This window comes from Patiria miniata, unplaced genomic scaffold, assembly GCF_015706575.1.
Source record: "Patiria miniata isolate m_02_andy unplaced genomic scaffold, ASM1570657v1 HiC_scaffold_8, whole genome shotgun sequence".
In the NCBI taxonomy this organism is placed as follows: domain Eukaryota; kingdom Metazoa; phylum Echinodermata; class Asteroidea; order Valvatida; family Asterinidae; genus Patiria; species Patiria miniata.
In genome coordinates, this window is record NW_024037075.1 from 11,275,193 (window position 1) to 11,297,295 (window position 22,103).

At 41.5% G+C, this 22,103-nt stretch overlaps 1 protein-coding gene across 1 annotated transcript in view; it reads right to left on the reverse strand.

The window, feature by feature from the left end:
- LOC119719543 (parathyroid hormone/parathyroid hormone-related peptide receptor-like) overlaps window positions 1-20,675 on the reverse strand; it is a 34,104-nt gene extending 13,429 nt beyond the window's left edge. Inside the window, exons 1-4 of the mRNA XM_038189006.1 lie at window positions 20,421-20,675; window positions 2,373-2,727; window positions 1,963-2,076; window positions 206-294 (exon numbers count right to left, since the gene is read on the reverse strand). Of these exons, the coding sequence (XP_038044934.1) occupies window positions 206-294; window positions 1,963-2,076; window positions 2,373-2,727; window positions 20,421-20,435 (573 nt within the window). The 5' untranslated portion in view covers window positions 20,436-20,675. The remainder of the gene's footprint in view (window positions 1-205; window positions 295-1,962; window positions 2,077-2,372; window positions 2,728-20,420) is intronic.
- Window positions 20,676-22,103: the final 1,428 nt, after the last annotated feature.

The following is a 22,103-nucleotide window of genomic DNA, read 5'->3' on the forward strand; positions in this document are numbered from 1 at the left end:
GTTGTAAGTTGGAAGTTTACTAAGTCGACTGTTGCCAAGAAAAGTCAACTGTATTGGATGGAATATAGCGTGGCATTTTCAAAGTGCAACCAGAGACGGGCAAAGTAGAAATACAAACTCTCAAGATGACCACATAATCAGTGCTGCGCATCAATATAGGCCATGCCTCTTAGTACATTAGAAGGGAAGAAGACAGTGTAAATACCGGTGTGTGCTTCGGAGTGCACAAGGAGTAGTTGGACTTGTCTTCGTTCCCCCAAGTGCCATCCGGATTGCAGTATCTGGTTACGTTGACTGCGATAAGAGAGGGAAGAAGAGGAAGAAGAGAAACAAAACTAGATATATGAGAAAAGTGCAATGAACAAGATCATATCATCTTTGGCAAAAATGGCGCCGGCGGGTGAAAAGTAGCCGAGTGAAAAGCACTTAAAACTTTGCAATGCGATAGACAAAAGTCGCAGTGACGAAAAATCGCGGGAAAACAGAAGTTACTTTTTTTCAAAATGGCGCCAAAAGCATGAGAAACCTCCTAACTGATAAATGGGGCATACTGCATCGTTCACAGACCTATTTTCTTGAGATTATTGACGCATTTGCATCGTTCAGGACTCTTATCTGCAAACACGGGGATTATTAATAGTGTTTTTTGCGTTGACAGAGCGATTTATAAACATCAGAGTACCTTATCGCCTCCGAAAAATAATGACTGTTTAGAAGTAAGTCGTTGCCAACGCTCGAAGTCGAAATGGGGAAAGATGGCACGATAACAAGGCAATCCATATTTATCCTGACGAAAGACATGACGTCATTGCTCCAACACTTTGCAAACAGAGATGTGATTAGGGATGATTTAAGGGTTTCAGACGGAAGGCGAGATTTGGAATTCTCCCTGCCAAATGGACGATGTTTCCAATAAATGAGGACTATCTAACCTGTCGCAAACAAACCATCGCTGGCGCGGATCGGCAAACCAAACACGATTGCACGGGGCAGATCGTGCGAGCCGCTCGCTCGATCGCACGCCCACGTTTTCATTTGATTAAAGAAAAACAATCGTGCACGCTTTCCCAGAGCTTCAAACGCGGGGGAAAAAGTTCAGATCAGCAGAGCAAAAGTTTATTTAGTGCGGCTACCTTCGGGTTTGTACAGCCAGCGAGCACAACCAAAGAAAACATTGCTGGCTGTGTACGCTAGCCAAACGATCACAACTCCTCTAGCATTGAACATGCTGCGCAATGTTGCAGATTTTTGTTAAAATTCTTGACGCAACTCGTGCAACGCTGTACTTTCGTAAAAAATGAGCACTGGCTCCGTTCTGACACTGTTGTTAGTTTTTTTTTCCAGTCCTGGAAAAGCATGAGAGTTGCTTCATTGAACTGAATCTGAGACCCGGGGCATATTCTACGTTCTGGTTCGAAACAAATGCAAGTTGCGAAGTATAGGAAACATTTTCGGATACATTTTGTGAAGAGACTGTCTCTAAATAATAATGTGCCGCTACATCATTATTACCCTGCTCATTGAGCCACTGAAACATTCCAACGACAATCTCAGCTCCCTGTGGAGTATACAGCTCGATGATGCCAATTCGGCCCAGAGCAGCTAAAATCAATCACAATAACCATCTCTGCCCTCACATGTATCTATGTATTCCTGGGTGGAGAGAAGCAACGAGTGACAAAGTGCCTTACCCAATGGCACCTTAGGCGGGACTCGAACCCACAACCTGCAGAATTACCCGCAGAACACGAATTCAATGCTCCAGACCACGAGGCCGCGGCACTCCAGACACAAAAAAGAGAGGTAATTCGGACGAAAAGGGGCATGGCTACATGCTTTGGTAAAACTGCAATGTGGTAGTGGTATCGCTCCACTGAGCATTACTTCAATTCTGAAATAGGTCATTAAATTAAGCATTTATCAAAAGGTTAATTTTTTTAAATGCATGTATAATTATCTTACTTGATGTATCGTAGTAAATGTCTTTGAAAAACTCCGGACACGGTCGACTGACGACCCCGGGGGCGCTTGCAGGCCAACACATGATGGTGTCCCAAAAGCTGCCACAGTAGCGTCCTAATGCACAACCAAAAGTCATAGGCTTAATGTGACCTTATGCACTGAGGCCGCTGTAACGTCGAACTGCTGTAACTGAGAATGATTTCGTTTAATAAGGTGTAAAACTCGGAAAGCCAGAGCTCCTTTGCTTTGTACATTAATAAAATGTCTATGCTGTCCAACAAACAGCCGGAAATAGTGCTTCAGTACTACCTCAACTGACAATTTGGCTCATTTCTTTCTGGAAATAAATTTTCTGTGCGCATCCACTTTATACTGCAAAACTAAAGTCAGTCCAGGAGTTTGTATATTACCTTCTTCTGGTGCATCAAAATCCAAATATATATCTTCCAGCTGCTCCCTTATATTGCACTGCGCTTCCTCGCCGATTTCCACCAAACCCTCCGTTTCCAAGATGTGATCATGGTACATCTGGTAGATGCTCTCGAAGTACGAAGCGTTGAAGCGCGAGGTGTTGTAGTGCGGAGCGGGCGAAGTCTGTCCCGGTGACGGGGCGGCGGTGCCGTTGACTGGGGCGAAGAATGGGAAGGACATGTTGGTCTCTGGCGTTGGGTCGACCTCCTCGGTAGTATTGGTCTCTAGGACGTCGGTGGTGTTACTAGCCTTCACGTATGTCGAGGACACAGTGACCAATAAGAATATCAGCACCTGTGGATACACATAGCAAATGGTGGAATAAGTTTCAATGATGATACATGAGACTATATTGACCCGTCAATATAAATGTAGTCTGCTCGGTGGTGAGTTGGCCAGCACGTAGTGTGGGGGACAAACCAACTTACAGGTGTATCACCACCTACTGAAAGACGGTACAACAGGATAACGTACAAACCTATTTATCAGTCCTAAGACAAAACAAATGGTCAAATTTCGTGAGAGAAATGGGCAAATAGGTATCCATGGGCAAATTGCATCCTAATAATATCCGTCATTTTATTTTATTCCAATAAAAAGTGCTGATTTACCACGAAATTGCAGGGATGCCCGGCAATGTTTGATAACTTGACAACAATTAAGCCTAGAGTTACTCAGTACACCAACGAAGCAGCCTACAGACGCCTTGCCGCGAGTAAAACGTCCCAGCTAGATCTAAAAAGTCACCCGCATTTATCTATACCTAAAGTCAGAGAGACGAAAAGAAAACTGAAACCCGCGTGAATTGGCACCAAACATGATCGCCAGCTTTCTCTTGAGATTTCCTGCGGTAACGACGCCTTTCTCAAGGTGACCGAGGGTCCTTGATGCAGCCTGCATGCCAAGGGCGCTGTTTCCTTTGTTTGAGTCTCTGCACACCGCGCGGACCAGAGGCGCTTCTTCGTCCCTCTCGCTTTGCGACACCGCACGGTGGGGAGAAACTAAGGTATTAAAAATTCTTTGATCCTACGCTCATGCCATAAATGATATAACAGGTGCAGAGATAAAACAATCGATATACAACTGAGAAAATTTTATATTATAATGGCATTCAACTTACAAAATTGTCCATTAAATTATGTGTGGTGATTGTTTATCAACTCCAGAACTCTCCGATCAAAGACGAGCGCCTGTGGAATGCAAGACTCAGCCATTATCGTACAAAACTCGTAGGCGGTTTTCATCACCCGTAAAATGATTTACTTTTGCCGTAATGCTTCCATGCCGTTACTAATTTGTGGGATGCACGGTCGTATCTCATTTGTTCGATCGTTAATTTTGTTTCTATCCCTAAACCCGTTCTACATGTTTTGCTTGTTACTTTCTCAGCAATGAGATTCCTCAATGTTAATGTGCTAGTTTGCGATAAAACATGACTGTTAATATCAGCTCATGGTCGTCACGTATATTAGAGAATCAAGGTGAAAGTATTTTTCATTTGGTACATATAAAGGTATTTCCCGTGTGAAAGTATTCTTCAGAACCACTTGGAACGTAGGATTTTAAGTATGCAGTAATGGTCAAGCCCGAAAAGAGAGGAGAGAAAATGGATTCCAATGAGTAAACGTACGTAAGACAGACATTTACCCATCCAAATTACAAGGTTAGCACATATCAGACACCTCCCGTATAATGTAGTACTGCTAGTTTACAGTATTACGGTGTTCAAGTGGAAGCCGAATATAATATACGCCCTGCAGCCAGGCCAGGGAACCCATCGTATCGGAAGGAGTAAGCAGGTGCTGATTCACCGACTTCCCTCGCGTGTCAAAACGATTGTGTACCACAGGGCATTCATCCGATCTCCGCACGTCTACTGCAGATAGCACAGGTGTTTGATGAAGGCTGTGGGGCGTTTGATGTATACGGTCGCGCTGAGAACCCCCGGGTGTGTTAGTTGGTTGATTAAGTGACATTGGGTGTATATTGAAACGTATCCTGCTGTTTCTATACTGCTTGGTACAACCTTGTTACCGGTTTGTGTTGAGTTTCATCTCAACCCGGAAAAGTAATAAATGTTATGCTGCCGACTCTCTGAAAATGCAGCTGGCAGTGCTATGTTTGTGCGGTCAATGTTTCATAAGCGTCCAACGCCAGGCGTCTTTAAGTTATGCTATAACTTAAAGACGAGTATTCCAAGGCAGTGGGGTTCCAATGAATCACAGCAAACATGTGTGCTTGTGGGTACTTATGATATATGATGCGACTCATGGAGATTGAAAATATTGTATACATTATTCATTCTAAAGTTGTAACAACATTTCTCAGGCTGGAGCAAAAGTCACATTGAGGTACAGTTCTGAATACGACTGGATAAAGACAAAATGAAAATAAAGAATACATATCGAGGACGAAATCAGTGACATTGTGTACCAATTCGCATTTTCATATCAATCTTCGGGCTGCTCGGGCAGTATTGAAAAGTATCATAAATTATAATCGAAACTGACAGTCACACTGACTCAACTTTAACTCGACATGTTTCTCAAAAAGCTGCTCTTCTCTTCTACAACACGAAATATCAGTCCCTTGTTTTCTGAGTCGTGCATGGCATTTAAACTGGAATATTGTTGCAAGCAGAAGAAGGTTTGGCGACCACAAAAAGCTTCTATGCCGGAGTCGAGGTATACAGCATTGTCCCCGAATAAACATTCGGCCCTCTTTCAGGCGCCATTAGGAACCATTGCTGCATGTAAAGCAGCAGAAGATTTGACGAGGAATGAGAAGATGCCTGCAAAGAGTGTTTGTATTTCGGAGTCGGGATTTTTTTGTTTTAGCTACACTAACAAGAAGAAGAGCAGACGGAGGACTCGGAGTCCACGCACGCCTATATATTTCCTATCCTCTTTACCTACTGCTCTTGCGTTGTTGACAGAGATGTGTGGACTGCAAGACGGACAAGAAAGGGGAGTGCCTCATTTCCCCTCAACAAGGTGCCAACACAAACTGCAACCATTTCCGTAAATGGAAGCCATTTTGTGTCCAAATCAGGCGGTACGGATTGTCGCCACAGTTTACATATTGCCCCTTGTACTTACACGACAAGTTTTGTCCAAGTGAAATCTCACTGGCTCGCGCGTGCTGTTGGGCTTGTGGTTTACATTAAGAGGACTGATACCAGCAAGCTTATCTTGCCCAATAAAACTGAAGAAATCGGAAAAGATGCTAACAAAATGATAAGGTACGGACAGACTTGTCCATCGCTCAACTAATAAGTGATGGCTTAGAGCTCGCCCTTTGCGCTTTCAGGATGAAGGCAACATCCAAACAAATTGTCGCTCTGCGATAAAAGATCCTAATGAATGCATAGGCACATCGAGAGCTACATTAAACGTTAACTACACAATCAAACGTCGAGTCATGCATTGACAGGCCAGACGCCATTACAAGCGACACGTTCCGGGACTGACTCCCAACTATCATTTGGTGTAGCCGCTAGGGGATCTACCTTTAAGACCGGGCTGAGCCTGTTTGTCATGTGAAAATCCTGCAGGTGTTTGCACAAGTCGAGTCCAAGTAACGACAGGAAACAAGTGGAGAGAATGTTCTTTTTTTCTGCTCAAGTTCACTATTTCTTAGACTTGGACTAGACGGGTTACGTACTGTCGCGAAGAATGCTGAACGCGGAGCACAGTGCGCGCAACAATACGATCGGAGATGAGTGAAGTTAATTTCCGGTTGTACCTTATCCACGAGAGGCAGCCATGTTATTTGTCCGGTTACTCCCCAGCGAGTTTCACGGTCATGTTTCATGTTCCATAGGTCAGACTGGTATGGTAGTGAGGATTATGAAATGCATTCTGCACACCAAGACTTGAGATTCTTCAAACATGATGGCTGTCAACCTGACGCGTCCAAACGAAGTGGGAGTTTCCTTCGTCTGCTGAGGCCGAAAATAGTGAAATGATTTAAAATTGCGGTAACAAAAACAGATCAACCGTCACTGCACTGTGGACGCACAATCCTACATTGCGATGTCTTTATATTAGCTAGGTATAGTCTATTGAATGAAATAATGGCATTGTATGGGAGATAACAGCAAACAAGTCTGCACAATGCCTGTTTAAAGCACTGTATTCTCAGGATATTCATATAATCTGTCGCTATACTCTGTCGCTATATCGTGACTTGTCACCACATCCAATACCCCTTACAAACATGACATTTTAAAGGCAATTAAAAAACTGTGTTCTCGGGTCAATGCACAAAAACTGTATTAACATTGAAAGCCATAACATACAGGCGCAAATCATCCCCACCCAACACTAGTTTGCAAATAAATATGAACGATAAAAGGGTTAACAGGGCTGGATGTCTGGGCCAAATGATAATAAATTCACCACATGCAACTGAACGAACGTTAATGTAGTCTTGATTTCCAACAGTCTCCCGCATCAATCCCGGCCAAATGTTTCTCTTTCAAGAGATGTCCGATCAAATTTGCATCGTCCGCCGATGATTAAATGAACCAGATTTGCACAATTGCACACACGAGCTCTATTTGGGGGCTTCCAGGACTCGCAATTTTAACCGCAATGCCGTGCATTTATATATATATTTTTTTACTATTTTCTTGCAGGCTTTTTGTTTGTTGGTAACATAATGTTGGCACTCGCTAGTTCCTGAGGCTAGTGCAGGGAGTCAGGCTTAATACATGCCGTGTCCTTAAGTGTCTTGCCCAGATTCGAATGACATCCATTTGCATACTTTCTGACTCGCGTTGCATATCGAGTGCTACCCACTCTACCGCTGACAGTACTCCCTGCAGCATCCACACGCAACCGTTTCCATACCCTTCTGGTGATTTCAGCTAAGTACGCTCGCGTCCTTGACCACGATCAACAGTGCTTTTGCACGTGAATGTATTACCTTTTATCAAAGGGCTGATCTTGTTGGTCTGAGGTCACCTCTGACAAGTTCCAAGAAGAGAGTTTGGGATTTTTAATTAAAATATGTTAGGACGTCACAGGTACCAGACTGAACGTGTCAAGAGTCAGATAGCCCTCTAGCTCAAGTTCCAATGCGGCATTATTTGGGTCTTTAGTAAAACATGTCAGGACGTCACAGGTACCAGACTGAATGTGTCAAGAGTCAGATAGCCCTCTAGCTCAAGTTCCAATGCGGCATTATTTGGGTCTTTAGTAAAACATGTCAGGACGTCACAGGTACCAGACTGAATGTGTCAAGAGTCAGATACCCCTCTAGCTCAAGTTCCAATGCGGCATTATTTGGGTCTTTAGTAAAACATGTCAGGACGTCACAGGTACCAGACTGAATGTGTCAAGAGTCAGATACCCCTCTAGCTCAAGTTCCAATGCGGCATTATTTGGGTCTTTAGTAAAACATGTCAGGACGTCACAGGTACCAGACTGAATGTGTCAAGAGTCAGATAGCCCTCTAGCTCAAGTTCCAATGCGGCATTATTTGGGTCTTTAGTAAAACATGTCAGGACGTCACAGGTACCAGACTGAATGTGTCAAGAGTCAGATAGCCCTCTAGCTCAAGTTCCAATGCGGCATTATTTGGGTCTTTAGTAAAACATGTCAGGACGTCACAGGTACCAGACTGAATGTGTCAAGAGTCAGATAGCCCTCTAGCTCAAGTTCCAATGCGGCATTATTTGGGTCTTTAGTAAAACATGTCAGGACGTCACAGGTACCAGACTGAATGTGTCAAGAGTCAGATACCCCTCTAGCTCAAGTTCCAATGCGGCATTATTTGGGTCTTTAGTAAAACATGTCAGGACGTCACAGGTACCAGACTGAATGTGTCAAGAGTCAGATAGCCCTCTAGCTCAAGTTCCAATGCGGCATTATTTGGGTCTTTAGTAAAACATGTCAGGACGTCACAGGTACCAGACTGAACGTGTCAAGAGTCAGATAGCCCTCTAGCTCAAGTTCCAATGCGGCATTATTTGGGTCTTTAGTAAAACATGTCAGGACGTCACAGGTACCAGACTGAATGTGTCAAGAGTCAGATACCCCTCTAGCTCTTGTTCCAAGACGGCAATTTAGGGGTCTTTAGTAAGATGTATCAGGACGTCACAGGTACCAGACTGAACGTGTCTAGGGTCAGATACCCCTCTAGCTCTAGTTCCAAGACGGCAATACTTGGGTCTTTGGTAAAACATGTCAGGACGTCACAGGTACCAGACTGAACGTGTCAAGGGTCAGATACCTCTCTAGCTCTATTTCCAAGAGGGCAATTTTGGTGTCTTTAGTAAAATTTATCAGGGCGTCACAGGTACCAGACTGAACGTGTCACGGGTCAGATACCCCTCTAGCTCTCGTTCCAAGAGGGCAATTTTGGGGTCTTTAGTAAAACATGTCAGGCCGTCACAGGTACCAGACTGAACGTGTCAAGGGTCAGATACCTCTCTAGCTCAATTTCCAAGAGGGCAATTTTGGGGTCTTTTATCACGACGTCACAGGTACCAGACTGAACGTGTCAAGGGTCAGATACCCCTCCAGCTCTAGTTCCAAGAGGGCAATTGTTGGGTCTTTAGTTACATTTATCAGGACGTCACAGGTACCAGACTGAACGTGTCAAGGGTCAGATGACCCGCTAGCTCTCTAATTCCGAGACGACAAGGTTTGGATCATGTACCACGGGTACCAGAGTGAACCAATCAAGAGCCACATAACTCTTTGATTCTTTGTCGGAAGGGTGTGGATCCTGAACAACTATGTCATGGCGTCACGAACAAAAAAGTGCAATACATCAGATAACCATACCTAGATGACGTCTAGTTCCAGGGAGGCAGATAGAGGATCTTTAATATAAAAAAAAAGTCTTCCTAAAATTCTATTTTTTTACAGCAATAATTTAATGCCATATTTTACTACTTGTGATTACATGTAATTGTAATTGAACTTTCGCTGATGAAAGAAATTGGCTAAACAGGATTTACCCAAGGATTGTATGACAGCACCGATCGTGAAAGAAACAACAATAAGAACTTGACAAGTGATATGGAATTTGAATGCATGAAACAATCTCAATACGATGCAACACGTTGAGAAAGGCGTGTCTGGTCGGTCACTCACCCATCGAGAGAGGGAAAAAACACAGATGTATTATGATAAATGAATTCAATACCCATGCCATCGGGAGATGGGGAAATTTTTTATCCTAAGCCGGCGTTTCTCAACAACGGAATTGCATTTAGATTGCAGTATGCGCGTATGACATTTCGCAGATTCCCAAAAGGAAAATCGGATTAAGCCAATATTTGCGAAATGCGCATTTTAAGACTACTTTCAGTTGAGTTACAAAAGTAATTTTTGCAGAGACAATGAATACAGGTGTACAATATGCATGATAATGAGTGCGCTTTGTAACACGGTTATATCATGCTTTGAAGTATGTATGAGGAAAGGAACGCTGTGGAGGAAACTGCATATAGCAAGGTACGGGAATCGTAAAATCCAAGAATAAATGAAATTTCGATCGAAAAGGCAATAAAAGGAGCGGTTCTCCTGCAACCTCGTCAAGTGTTTTGTGCCTCGGCACAGACAGTGCAGCGTGGAAGCTGAGCCGCATTTTCGAGTGGCGCTTTCCGAAGAGTACATACAATGTAGAGGTGGGCGATGAAAAATCAGACTTTGAGAATTAAACGGCAGGTTTTTTAAGGGGGAATGTAATTTATGGGGTCGTTTATTATAGATGCCAGTGGAAGGGGCGCTAAGGCGGGGAGAAAATGATAGCGTTGATATGTCCTTTCTGCTAACTATCCTCGCAATCTTAACAATGCGGCCAGCCAACGTTAAGAGCAGTTCGAGCGCTAATTCAGTTTTTATCAGCTTTCGACCGTGATTTATGGCTTAAGTGTAACAGCTCTTGTATGGGTGGATCTCGGAACCTCTAAATCGGTAAGGATTAACCAGGTTTTATAGTTCCCGTTTCCAACAGTGGCACATTCCAAAAATTATACAGAAGACTGCTATCGGTGCGTGGGCGAGTACCAATTTTTGGCAGGATTTGAATACACCGGGTTTCTTTTAGTAAACTGTTAATGCGTAACACTGACGAAAGAAATCAAGGAGTAGTTATACATGTAGCACAGGGAAGGGTTGTGATAATTACTGACGAGTATTTGTAAATATAATCCAATCAAAACAAAATATCAGATCGTTGGGCAAAATGGGTTGATATGTAGACCAACGTTGGTCAACATATCAACAGGTTAAACTCTTGGGCAAATTCTTCCCTAATAGTTGGATAATTTTTACCCAAATTAGGTAATTTCAAATGTTGGTTAAAATTATATTGCCCAACAGTGTTTTACCCATTATTTTTTACAGTGAAGGCCGGTCTTGATATTGGTTGTAGATACTAACATTACTTGTTATTGAATAACTAATGACATTTAGGCAACGACAAATATAGCCTTGCAGTTTTGGTATAATCATATTTAACATTTTAGCTGTAATCACAACAACGTACACGAAATATAAACAATCCTTCCCCTTCAAACTACAATTCGACCATTTATCCATCATAAGCCTTTGAATATTTCAAAATGGTTGAATTTGCATAAGGACAAGTTAATTCGGAACTTCACTGACGTCCTTAGCGTCTGTACCTAATTTCAATCCCGGTGTCGGATTTGCAGCACTCCTCCGCTTATGATAACACGAATAAATTTCCAACTTAAGCAAGAAAAGATGCTTATCTTTCCAGCTTTAAAGGGCAATTCATTCATTTTTTTTAAGCGATGTACTTGTACTTGAAGAGTTACTGTCCGTGCATTTGGGGTGTAGCGCGACGCGGAAAATTAACCTTTAAATTGAATTACTAAGATTTTCGCATTTTTAAACCAAAGTTGGAATTTGGATTGTACACAGTGAATTTTGTTGGTCTTCTTGTTGAAAATATCGCTAGCAGGAAGATGGCTCATTGACATGAATTGTATATTAGGCCTATGTCATGGACAAAACAGCAATGCATTATTACATTCTAATTGATTTCCTAGAATTCATTTCACATTAAAATCTCAACACATCCTCGAGCTGTATTATTACTCAAATTTTTATCAACATTTCCTCTTTCTTTCCAAAAAGGCCGCTTTTTTTTTTAGGACACTAATTTTTCTCAAGCTTTGACAAACTGCTTCAGTGCAAGCATGGACTATTTCTAACACTCCCTTATCGATGCTAAACAAACACAGCACCAATTATGCGCTGATACCTTCCAGAACTTCTTTGTATGATTTCCAGCTCGTTTATTTGTTCTAACTATAGTTCGTCTTATCAAGTTTCTACAAACTTCAGCTATTTTGGGGGCTCCTAGTTCAACAAAACCTATTTGACTCTGAAACGACAAGTCCAACTTGTGTTATATTTGGACGTGACATGAAAGACACGCGTTGTTGCAAAGCAGCCACAAATGATTTATAATATTGACACTGTGTGTGAATTTAAATATAGCCACGAGGGGCACAGAACACTTAACATTAATGGAATTTGGTATAAGCACAGATCAGAGGCAACGGCAAGTTCTATGGAAAAAATGAGTTTCTCTCTGCTAGCAGCTTTCAACAGCATGCTGTGTTAGAAAGAACCTCATGAATAAACATTATAAGAAAATGTAATACTATTTGTGAATCGAAAAATTACAAAAAATGTAGAATTCAGGCTTATTGAGCATTTAGTCTCTGACGCATTAAGGCAAAGGATTATTGATTAACTTCACCGTTAAGTGGCGAGATAATTTGAAATCAATAAACTCCAGCATTCAAGCACACGCATAACGGCAACATTTGTTGAAAGATTTAGTAGCAAACGACAGACGTAGGAAACGCAGGGGTTTAGTACTTGAGATTGAAAACAACAAACTAGAAAGCACTTACTACCAAGGTTATAAAAATAATCATCATCATTGTAAGCGATAACGGGTAATAATTCATCTATACTTTCGCCTAAAACCGATAATTTTTCCATAAACAATAAATATCAGAGGTCGTAATGTCTAGTGGGTATTGCAAGTCCATCTCCTTGTCCGTGTGTTTATATCGAGCGCGGGAGCTGACATCCAGGGACGCTACTACGCACTTTTTGCATATATTACACGTCGAGATATATTACAGGAGATGGCGTGGGAGTATCTAAATATTATCCCACAATTGCAATTCAGGAGCGTCACAAAATTATTTTCTGAAATAAAACAAAATTTGCAAGAAAAATAGGTTCATAGAAGATCAGTTACCTTAGAGTGGGAAAACTGATTTATTTCAGCGTTCCTGCAGTGAGTGGAATATCTCCAGGATACTTAGGTGGTTTCGAATGACACGTACTCAGACAGGTAAAGCAAATGTTTTCTCAAATTGAATATTTCCTCGTCATTCTGCCGAGCCCGGACCGGTACACACTAGGACATGCGTGGTACCTTGATATCAAACGTGCTTCAAAATGCCTGTATGAAACAACCAGCACTTTCCTTGTCTTTTGTACGAATTCATTAACATAATCGCTATAGGGGGAAAATGGCATATCACCAAACGCTTTATTGCGACAAACGACCGTAAATGCAAATCTTAGGTACGGTCCATACCCAAATTCCGATGTTCTTTAAAAAAAAAACCCACCTTATTCCGTGAAAGAGGTTCGCGATTCTTATACTGAGAAATGACGACGTCATGGGGGAAAGGGGGAGGCACTGTCAAAAAATCTTTCGGCTTAGTTGTCCCATCTGGGCCACCGCAGATGGGTTCATTACTTTTAGATCAGAATATGATCACACAAAGCCAAATTCATGAAAGGTCACAATAAAGGCGAATTCATGTTTCACAATGCACGCGGCACTCTCTACATCCGGGACCGTATTTTCTGGCGGGAAGCCAACTCAACCATTATAAATCACACCACTTCATTCTCTCTTCGGTCGTGTTGCACTATATAGCAGGTTCGTGTTGCATTTTTTTAGCGCGCGAAAATAACTGAAGAACGATCTGAAAAAGTGCAGCGTAATATACATGTTTCGCTACCGCTTTATTTTGAAACGATCGACGGACAGGTGCGTATAGTACGAAGTACACGTTGGATATAGAAAAATACCATTTCCTGGGAAAAGCTGGAAGCAATTTTAAGTGTTTAAGACAAGTCATCGATTATAGCACTTCAACGCCAGAGAGGCTATGCACGGATGTCTCAAATCGGGCAGTATAGTAACAAGCGTTATTCGTTTATTCTGATTGCTCTGCCTCATGAAATCGTTGCAGCTCGTGGTACTGCATGGGATATCCGGACTTGCGTCTAGCGTGGGAGAAACAAGAATAATTCTTTGGAAAAAAAAGGCCAATTTGAGCATATACAATGATTTGGAGAGAAGGTTGTGGGTGTCGCAGGACTGCTAAAGACCCGACGCTTTAAATTATCAACAAAAGAGGATAAAGGCATTACGTCGCCAGGGAAGCAGGGTCAGTTGCCCGCCCACTCCTCCAGCTCCCCGCCCACACTAATACGGCACTGTGCAATGGAAAGTAGTTGGTATTTTCCCCGCATGTACGAGCAAGGTCATTTATGAGGATCCTTTTTGAAAAATCATATTCCATATCAAATACGTTTTTGCTATATACTGGACCAATGAATTCAATGAAACTACCAGAAAGGGCAAGGCTGATGTCATGCGCATTATTAAGCGACCGGCTGTCCCAAATAAAAGCTATTATGAAAAGAAAACAGCCTGTTCTTTATGACTTCCACCAATAGGTATTCGCGTTCTTGAATGCATTAGCTAAAAACCATGGAGTAAATCAAGCAAGGGTTCCATCGGCTCACGAGAACCCCCTAGAGACAGGTCCTTCTCTCTTAAAATCAACACGATCTAGTTTACCTAGCGCGCTTCAAATTTGTCCGCCTAATGCGTTTGACCAGCGCGCTGGAAACTCGGTGTAAATACGCGGGCGGAATTCCAGCAGGCTGTTTTGCCTCTCTCGAAAATTTGATCTGGAATCGAGTGCTGAAGAGACTCGAGCAAGAAGCCTGCGTTACAGCCATGTAGTCAATACCCAGTTTTTGGTTTTGAGCACCGAGGGTGCTCAAAAATCGGTTAATCGATATTATCGAGAATCGGGGCTCTTAGTGGGTCGAGTGCCAGTCTCGTGGCAAGTGGAGTCTGCTTGCGCGACTTCGTGCTAAATGACTGTCTGGCCGTTATTCAAATTCTTGGCCAGCACTAAATCTAATATTGCCGCTGCCCTTTTAAAAGCCAGTATCCTCGATTAGCGTGATTTCCGTGTCATGCTTCCAAAATATGAAAAATAAATGTTTTGAACAATTCAATGCCTACTGATAACATGCATGAGTAGTGTGCAAGACCCGTGCAGGTCACGTGAACATCAGAGGCACTTTAAAATACACCTGTTGTATCATACCAAACGGAAAGTTGGCTGGACAGAGGGGGCTACGCCTACTTGCGGTATTAAGCATGGATGCCGTTTCTGGCGTTATACACACAAGCAACAAACATTACATGCCATTTTGACATCTCCCATTGCACTGACCTAAAATATAAGTCCATTTTGTTTTTAAATTGCTGTGCAAAAATTAATCCACGGATAAATTTTAAAAAGATTTTCAGAGAAAAGCTTGAGGTCTTTCGACGTGTTAACCCGTAAAGTACTGGCCATCTTCAGTGGAAACGTGCATTGTTGCTGACTTTCTACACAGAGGACAGTGTACATAATTCACTGACCTAAAGCCTTCCGCTAAGTTGTCCATCTACCCTCTCAGCCTTTTTCTGCTTCACAAGTGCACATTTTTACCTTTTCCTGTCATTTATTTCCAGTCCACCGAACGGTCTTCCGACGTCCCTCTTCAGAGGAAATTGACCGGCCATGCCCAGATACGAACTAAGACCGAGTGCGAATCGAGGATCTTCAGCAATAAACCACCGAATCATATCGTAAAGCGCTCCAGATGTGAGCGGCTTGAAAATTCACAAGGTGATAATTGATATGGGATGTTTTGACGATTGTAACTTTCCGTCGACCTGAATCAAGAGTTGCCCTACTTTAGAAAATGACCCACATATTAAAAATAACACGTACTTCAGACATCCACTCGAGAAATTCAAATTTGAGGCTGCATTGTACTTTTCCTTCACAAATTCAATCCTTTAAACCGCCAATGGTGTAATAAAAACTGTTGCTGCAAACAGATACATATGGCTTAAAAAGAAGAAAAAAATGACGCATGGACTTTGTCAACCAACAGACAATAACTAAGCCTTCTCGGTCAGCTGTGCTTCAAAATAACGTAACCAAAACAGGTGTTTTTTTCTTAATTTCTGAAGGAGCCACTCCGAGCTTAATTGGCCGTAGCGAGCCCTTTTAAGATCAATTCACTGAACATATACCACTTTCAATTTTAATTTGAGACAGAAAAGAACATCACGATAAGTACATGATGATCAAGCATGTCTCGCCAAAACAAACACATTTCCATTAAGCTTATCATGGCAGAAACCCTCTTCCTCCACCGCATGTCCAACGGCGGTTCACATGCTCCGATCCTGAATATTATATTTTCTGTGACAACACTGAACTTATACAAAAACGAAAAAACTAATGACCTGAGTGGGTTTACAGACTAGCCCACTGGACAAACAATCCCATTTATTTTCATAATTGCCAATGGATCATCAAGTACTCTCTGTTAGCGATCTTGCTTCAGATGAGTTAATGCCAGCAAACTGGCTCGGACAGCGGAAAGCGACAGCCGCAGCTGTGCTGCTTAAATTATATTTTAACAGCGTCAAAGAAAGACAAGCAAACGCGATCATAAGAAGTGATGCGTAAGAATATCTTAAGGAGGCATTGCGCATCTTAAAGACCAAGGAGAAACGCCACTATAACGATCATGATGGGTGCATTAAACATTTTCTTTATAGTGGTTGTTCGTTATAAGTGATTGGGCATAATAACAGAATGGAATATTTCGGGAGCCCAAGGGGACGTTCGTTATACCAAAATGTTCGTTATAGCGGTGTTCGTTATAGTGGCGTTTTACTTGTACTGTGTTCAAGATTTCTAGACAAACAACTTAAAGTTTTCACTTACTCCTCCATTAGATATAGAAAAGTGAGGCCCAATTTTAGAACCGAGGAATATTTTCTACCAAGGATTCGTCTAAATTGAATTCGTTCTTATGAAAAAATTGAAATTAATGACCTTTTCACAATTTGATTCGCTGAAGTTATATTTAACCCCAAGTAGAAACGAAATTCACAGAGACTGCAATAAATTAATATAGAAGAGAAGACTTAATTTCCACTAATACACACCGACTTAATTATATTTAGCCTTGATACAAGCCGCTAAATGTTCAGACCGCACCTCTCCAAAACCAGATGTACGTACGAGCATTTTAGGCCATATATAAAGGTTGCCGATTTCACCCGACAGATGACATTTAAAAATCATGCGCTCTTTTTGTCAAAAAATTCATAAACCAGTTCAGAGAGGAAGCCCACACAATTCTGCGGGGAGCGAAAGCCAACTCTACGCAGCGGCCAACTGGGATTCCAACTTGGGCCGTCAGAAGTGCAAGACAGGGAAACCTACACGTCAGTAATGTGACTGCCCGATCAAGGATTGTGTCAGGTTCCGGAGTGATGAAATTAATCTCGTCAGAACCTCCCTGGTAACAGTGCGCGGCTCGTCTGTCATATGGTATTAAATTATTCATCACTAATGTGAGCTGACAATCGGTAGAGAAAATCGACATGTGGTCAGGGACGGTTGGAAGATAGTCAAAGGTTAACTAAAAACTAGTCAGAAATACTGGGAAGACAACTGACAACCAACCATTTACGAGGGAACAACCAAAGATAACTAAAAACTTATCGGAGACACTAGAAACTAGTTTGAGACATCTGACAAGAAAAGACAACTGAAAGATAATCAGAGAGCCGACAAGTTAAGACAACTGATAACTGGTCAGAGACAACTCACAACATTAGTCTTATAACTTACAACCACAATCACATACAAATGACAACTATATAAACTTATCAACGACAACTAACGACTCGTCAAAGACAGCTGACGACTAGTCAAAGACAACTGACTACCAGTCAGAAAATTGACAACTTGTCAAGACAGATTTCGTTTAAACTGAAAAGTAGTCAAAGGCGACTGACGATCAGTCAAAAGACTACTACAAGGCCAGACGTTTTCAGCAAGTATAGTCAGACAGCATGAATAAGCAAGGATTTGAATAAAAAAACAAAAACATTTTTGACCCTCTTAACTTAATTTAGGAAAATGAGGGGAATATCTTCGCTGCCTCCATAATGGCACTGTCTGCGTTTTAGATTACTAATTTTACCAAAAAAATAGCAGCTAACAAATCCTTTCTCCTACGTGACTCTTTTATTCTTTTTTGTTCAATTTAATTACGAAAGGTTACCAACGTACCTGCCCTGGTTGTTATGAAATTATTTAATTTGGGCAAGCAACCTCAAGTAAGTGAGCGATGCCAGCAGGAAAAAAAGTTTCAAAATGAATGCAGTTGTGCTAGCACTTCACGCTTCGCTTGCTTTCAATTTTGAAACCTGTTGTACCAAAAACGATGCTGTTGTCAAAAATAGCAACGGGCTGTTTTGTCCTCGCCAGTTTCACGACTCGACCCAGAATTTGCGACCAGAGTGCCCACAAATCCCTTTGGAAATGGTCTTGAATGGAGTTATTTTTAGTTTGGGGTTGACAATAGGTCTATGCCCAAGGCTGCAGAGGCGGTTATAAAGCTGCTTCGTCACGGTAGGTGAAGGTAACTCTGGGCGGCCCGCGGCCCGCGGCCCGCGACCCAATGGTATACGTGGGATCCGCGTCCTTGGACCGGTAAACCTTACAGGTGCGCGCAATCATGACCGAGGCGAGTTTTCGATATTTGCTTCAAACAGCCTATTTTTACTTTGTCAAACATAAAACATCTGCCAGTGGCTTAGAGGAAGTTTATAGCTGCCTAAAAATCGAATATCTGTGGAATGGTAGAAACATCTAGCCTAAATAAATAGCGAATTAGCATCCACACAGTAAATAATATTTGAAATATCAGTAGCAGAAACTGTCAGTCTGCTGATGAGAGTTTATAATTCTCATAAATATCACGGATTCAATGATAATTTAATGATTTCAAGATAATTTATCGGGATGGCATTTAATTAGCTGAAACACCTTTGACAGATTTACTATTTCAAAAGTGCAAGGTTGTTTAGAAAAGTCACGATTGTGCACGATTTATAACGGAAATCTCATAATTGATTTCAGTTTCTTAACGAAATTAAATTGGTTTGAGCACATGGTCAATCAGACGTTCTTGTGACGTCACTAACTACGTCACTATATTTATCAAAAAAATGTCCGTCAGCCTTACACTGTTTTCCTCACCAATACGCATTTTTGTTTTTACCTTTTTACTTTGTTATAAAGAGAAAGTTTGCGGGTATCAAGTGGTAGTTTTGATAGCTCCTGTCTACAACTTTGGGAGCTACAATCTAGGTATTACACAAACTGAAATGCAGCCTCACTTGTATCTACTTCACAAATTCAAGTACCGGTACACAGAATCGTCAATAAATAAGTAATTCTCTTTCTTCGCTAAAAATATCAAAAGCAGAAGCGAGCATTTTCAGCAAACTACCAATACGGCAAGCTTCCTTCGAAATGTTCTCATTGATCAACAAACAGTGGAACTTCTAACGTCATATCCTGATTGAAACTAATTCAGTTGTTAATGATTGAAAACAGACATGTTTTCGAAGCTATATAGCACTGCGATAAGTCGTGCCAGTTAATTTGACAATTCACGTCATTTTAGAACGTCAAACAGATCATGATGAATTAAAGGCTTGCGGCCCATACAAAACACGAGTTCGTCACAGAACCTGGGCAATTATTGTCTCCAGACCAGAGCAATACAAAAATGCTCCGAGATAACGAAGACAGTCCGTTTGTCTTCTCGTGTCTTAGAGTTTAAAGCACGTAAATGGTTTTGTTATTAACAGAATGACGAAATGATGAAAATTACTTACGTAAAATGCCGCCCACGGCTTTGGCAACAAGCAAACTTTCTCATTTAATAACGACGTTGGTATATTCAAAGGTTTTTCTACAACCACCAAAACCACACTAAGTTATTTATCTATAATTGTTGCGTGTTGTACGTGTCTGATTATCAATTGTATTTCTGTGAGACGCATCCACGTTTGTCTGAAGGAAACAAAACAAATGCCGATTGATCATCTTGATATTATGTTTGTCAGGGATGGTATTTTGATGACAACGCAAATGAAACCAAACTATAAAAGTTGAAGTATGCTTTCCAATGACCACATTACCATTGAAACTACCAGCTTCCTAGCTTCCCGTACACGCGTGATAAAACCCATTGATATACTGACGATACAAAACCACTCATGTATATTTAATCACAGTCTGTACATTGAAATCATTCAGACCAGTTTTGAAACGGCAATAAAATGAATGGTTTTATCAACACAGCGGCACAAACCGGCATCACAAACACTAAATTGATAATTAGATATCATCATCCATCACAAATTTGCAGCTAATATATTCACATTTCCGTTGACTCGCACTTTTTCACCCGTCCTCAATCAATTATAAATCAGACGGTCGTGAATATATTTGTAATTAGCCAGCCTGGTACAGCGCGCGATATCCGCTGTGCGAAATTTACCTGACATATTGTTGACAAAATGACAAACCTTGACATTTAAAGTCAATGCCATTTTTATTTCATCAAATTCTTATTTTCGTTTTCATCAAGTTTTTCAACCTCATTCAGCAAACTCTCCCAACATAACGTAAAATGTTGTTGGTTTTTAATTTTAATAAACAGCAATGAAAGTTGGCGCTATGCAAACACACGTTTTTCACACACCAATGATCAAGCAAAACTCACCATTCGTGTATACATCTTGTCCTAAATATCCACCGCCGAACTTGACAGAAATCCTATATTCCTGAATCCGTATTAAATCCTGGAGTCCACAAGGCCAGTTTTCCGACCACAATCTTCGAGTTAGGTTGGTACCACTACGAGCCAACTAGCACGAGTGATCTCAAAAGCTCGCGTGGGCTTTGACGAATCCACCAAAAACCAAACATAACAGAACAGCAATGGCGCCCGAAATACCAGCAAAGACTGGCAGCTTTTGTACTTTGTTCTGGAATCCACAGAAGAAACAAATATCAGTGAGGTCAGAGTATCGTGCTAGCCAACGGAGCGTGCCAATGCAATCATCAAAAGACCATTTGAACGGGACAATTTAATCGAGAGTTTGGGGAGTGACAATCGCTGTTCAACGCTGAACGGCTGTCGCTGGGATAAAGAGGAATCAGTGTCAAGATGACTGAGTTTGTAACTTTGTTGTAACTCAGCCTTGACGCTGGATTTGGAAATAGTTCAAAACCATTTTTCAGCCTTGGCATATAATGTTATACATCAGTCGTGCTGGTGTTATAAACTAGTCAAGCTATTTTGGAACAGTATAGACTTCATACCAAAATACTATTATGGGATATCTCTATCCTTTATTGACATTCCATAAACGGCGCATTTTTTTTCTCTGTTTACATCTGTGTAATATTAGGGCAAAAAATTACCATAGCGCGCTAATCTTACCTGCACTTTGCCCATAGAGGTTTACATACATCTTGATTCCCTAAGGTCACTGCGCATGCGTAAATGTTGACACTGTGGCGACTGATGTTTCAATTCAGATACCTTGCATGAAATCCCCATTGCTTTCATGTGCACCGAAATCTACATTATTATTTGGGGGGGGGGGGGGGCTATGACACAAAAAACTTTAAAATCATGATAACTCAAAGATATTCGTTTAATTAAACAGTACTGTGCTTAATTTTCTTGCAAACCCACCCTCTAAACGTATCTAGAAAAATTAAAATCTATTACATCCTCATCCAACGCTACCTAACTTGTACAGTGCACCGCACATGTGCACAAAAATGCGGTGTTGCTTTTTTGGAATGCCTTTGTTCGCTTACTGGGGAGGGTAGCGGTATAGCTGGAACAAAGGCTCATTTGCATACGGACTTAAGCAGTAATTGACAGAAAAGTTAGCCAATACGTATACCTGTTATTTGGTGTACATGACCGACATACGTTAACCCTAAAAGGGCCGGATTATTTTGACTATCTCTCAGCGGGGTGGGGTCCGCCCCCCCCCTTAGATCTCGGCCATCGAGTGACGGAAAAATTTGAAACTCGGTACATGCATAGAACAACTCATCATGAACATACCTAAGAAATTTAGTGACTATAGGTGAAAGGGTTTTTGGAATTATGGCTCATTAATTATTCATATGTACGAATGGTAATTCTGCTCTGTGTACACGACGTAAGCCAGATGTTGAGATTGTTTTCATATTCGAGATGCAACTTAAGTTACATCGTAATGCTTCTCGTGCATGCGTTATGAGAGCCGGATAGGGCACAGCCGACACCCTTACTTTTTACGACCAAATCAGAACGGAAAGATGCAATCATTGATTCGTATATTAAACAGACAACGCTTCTCGTATTTATCGTCATAGCGGGTTTTTTTCCGCATCAATCGAT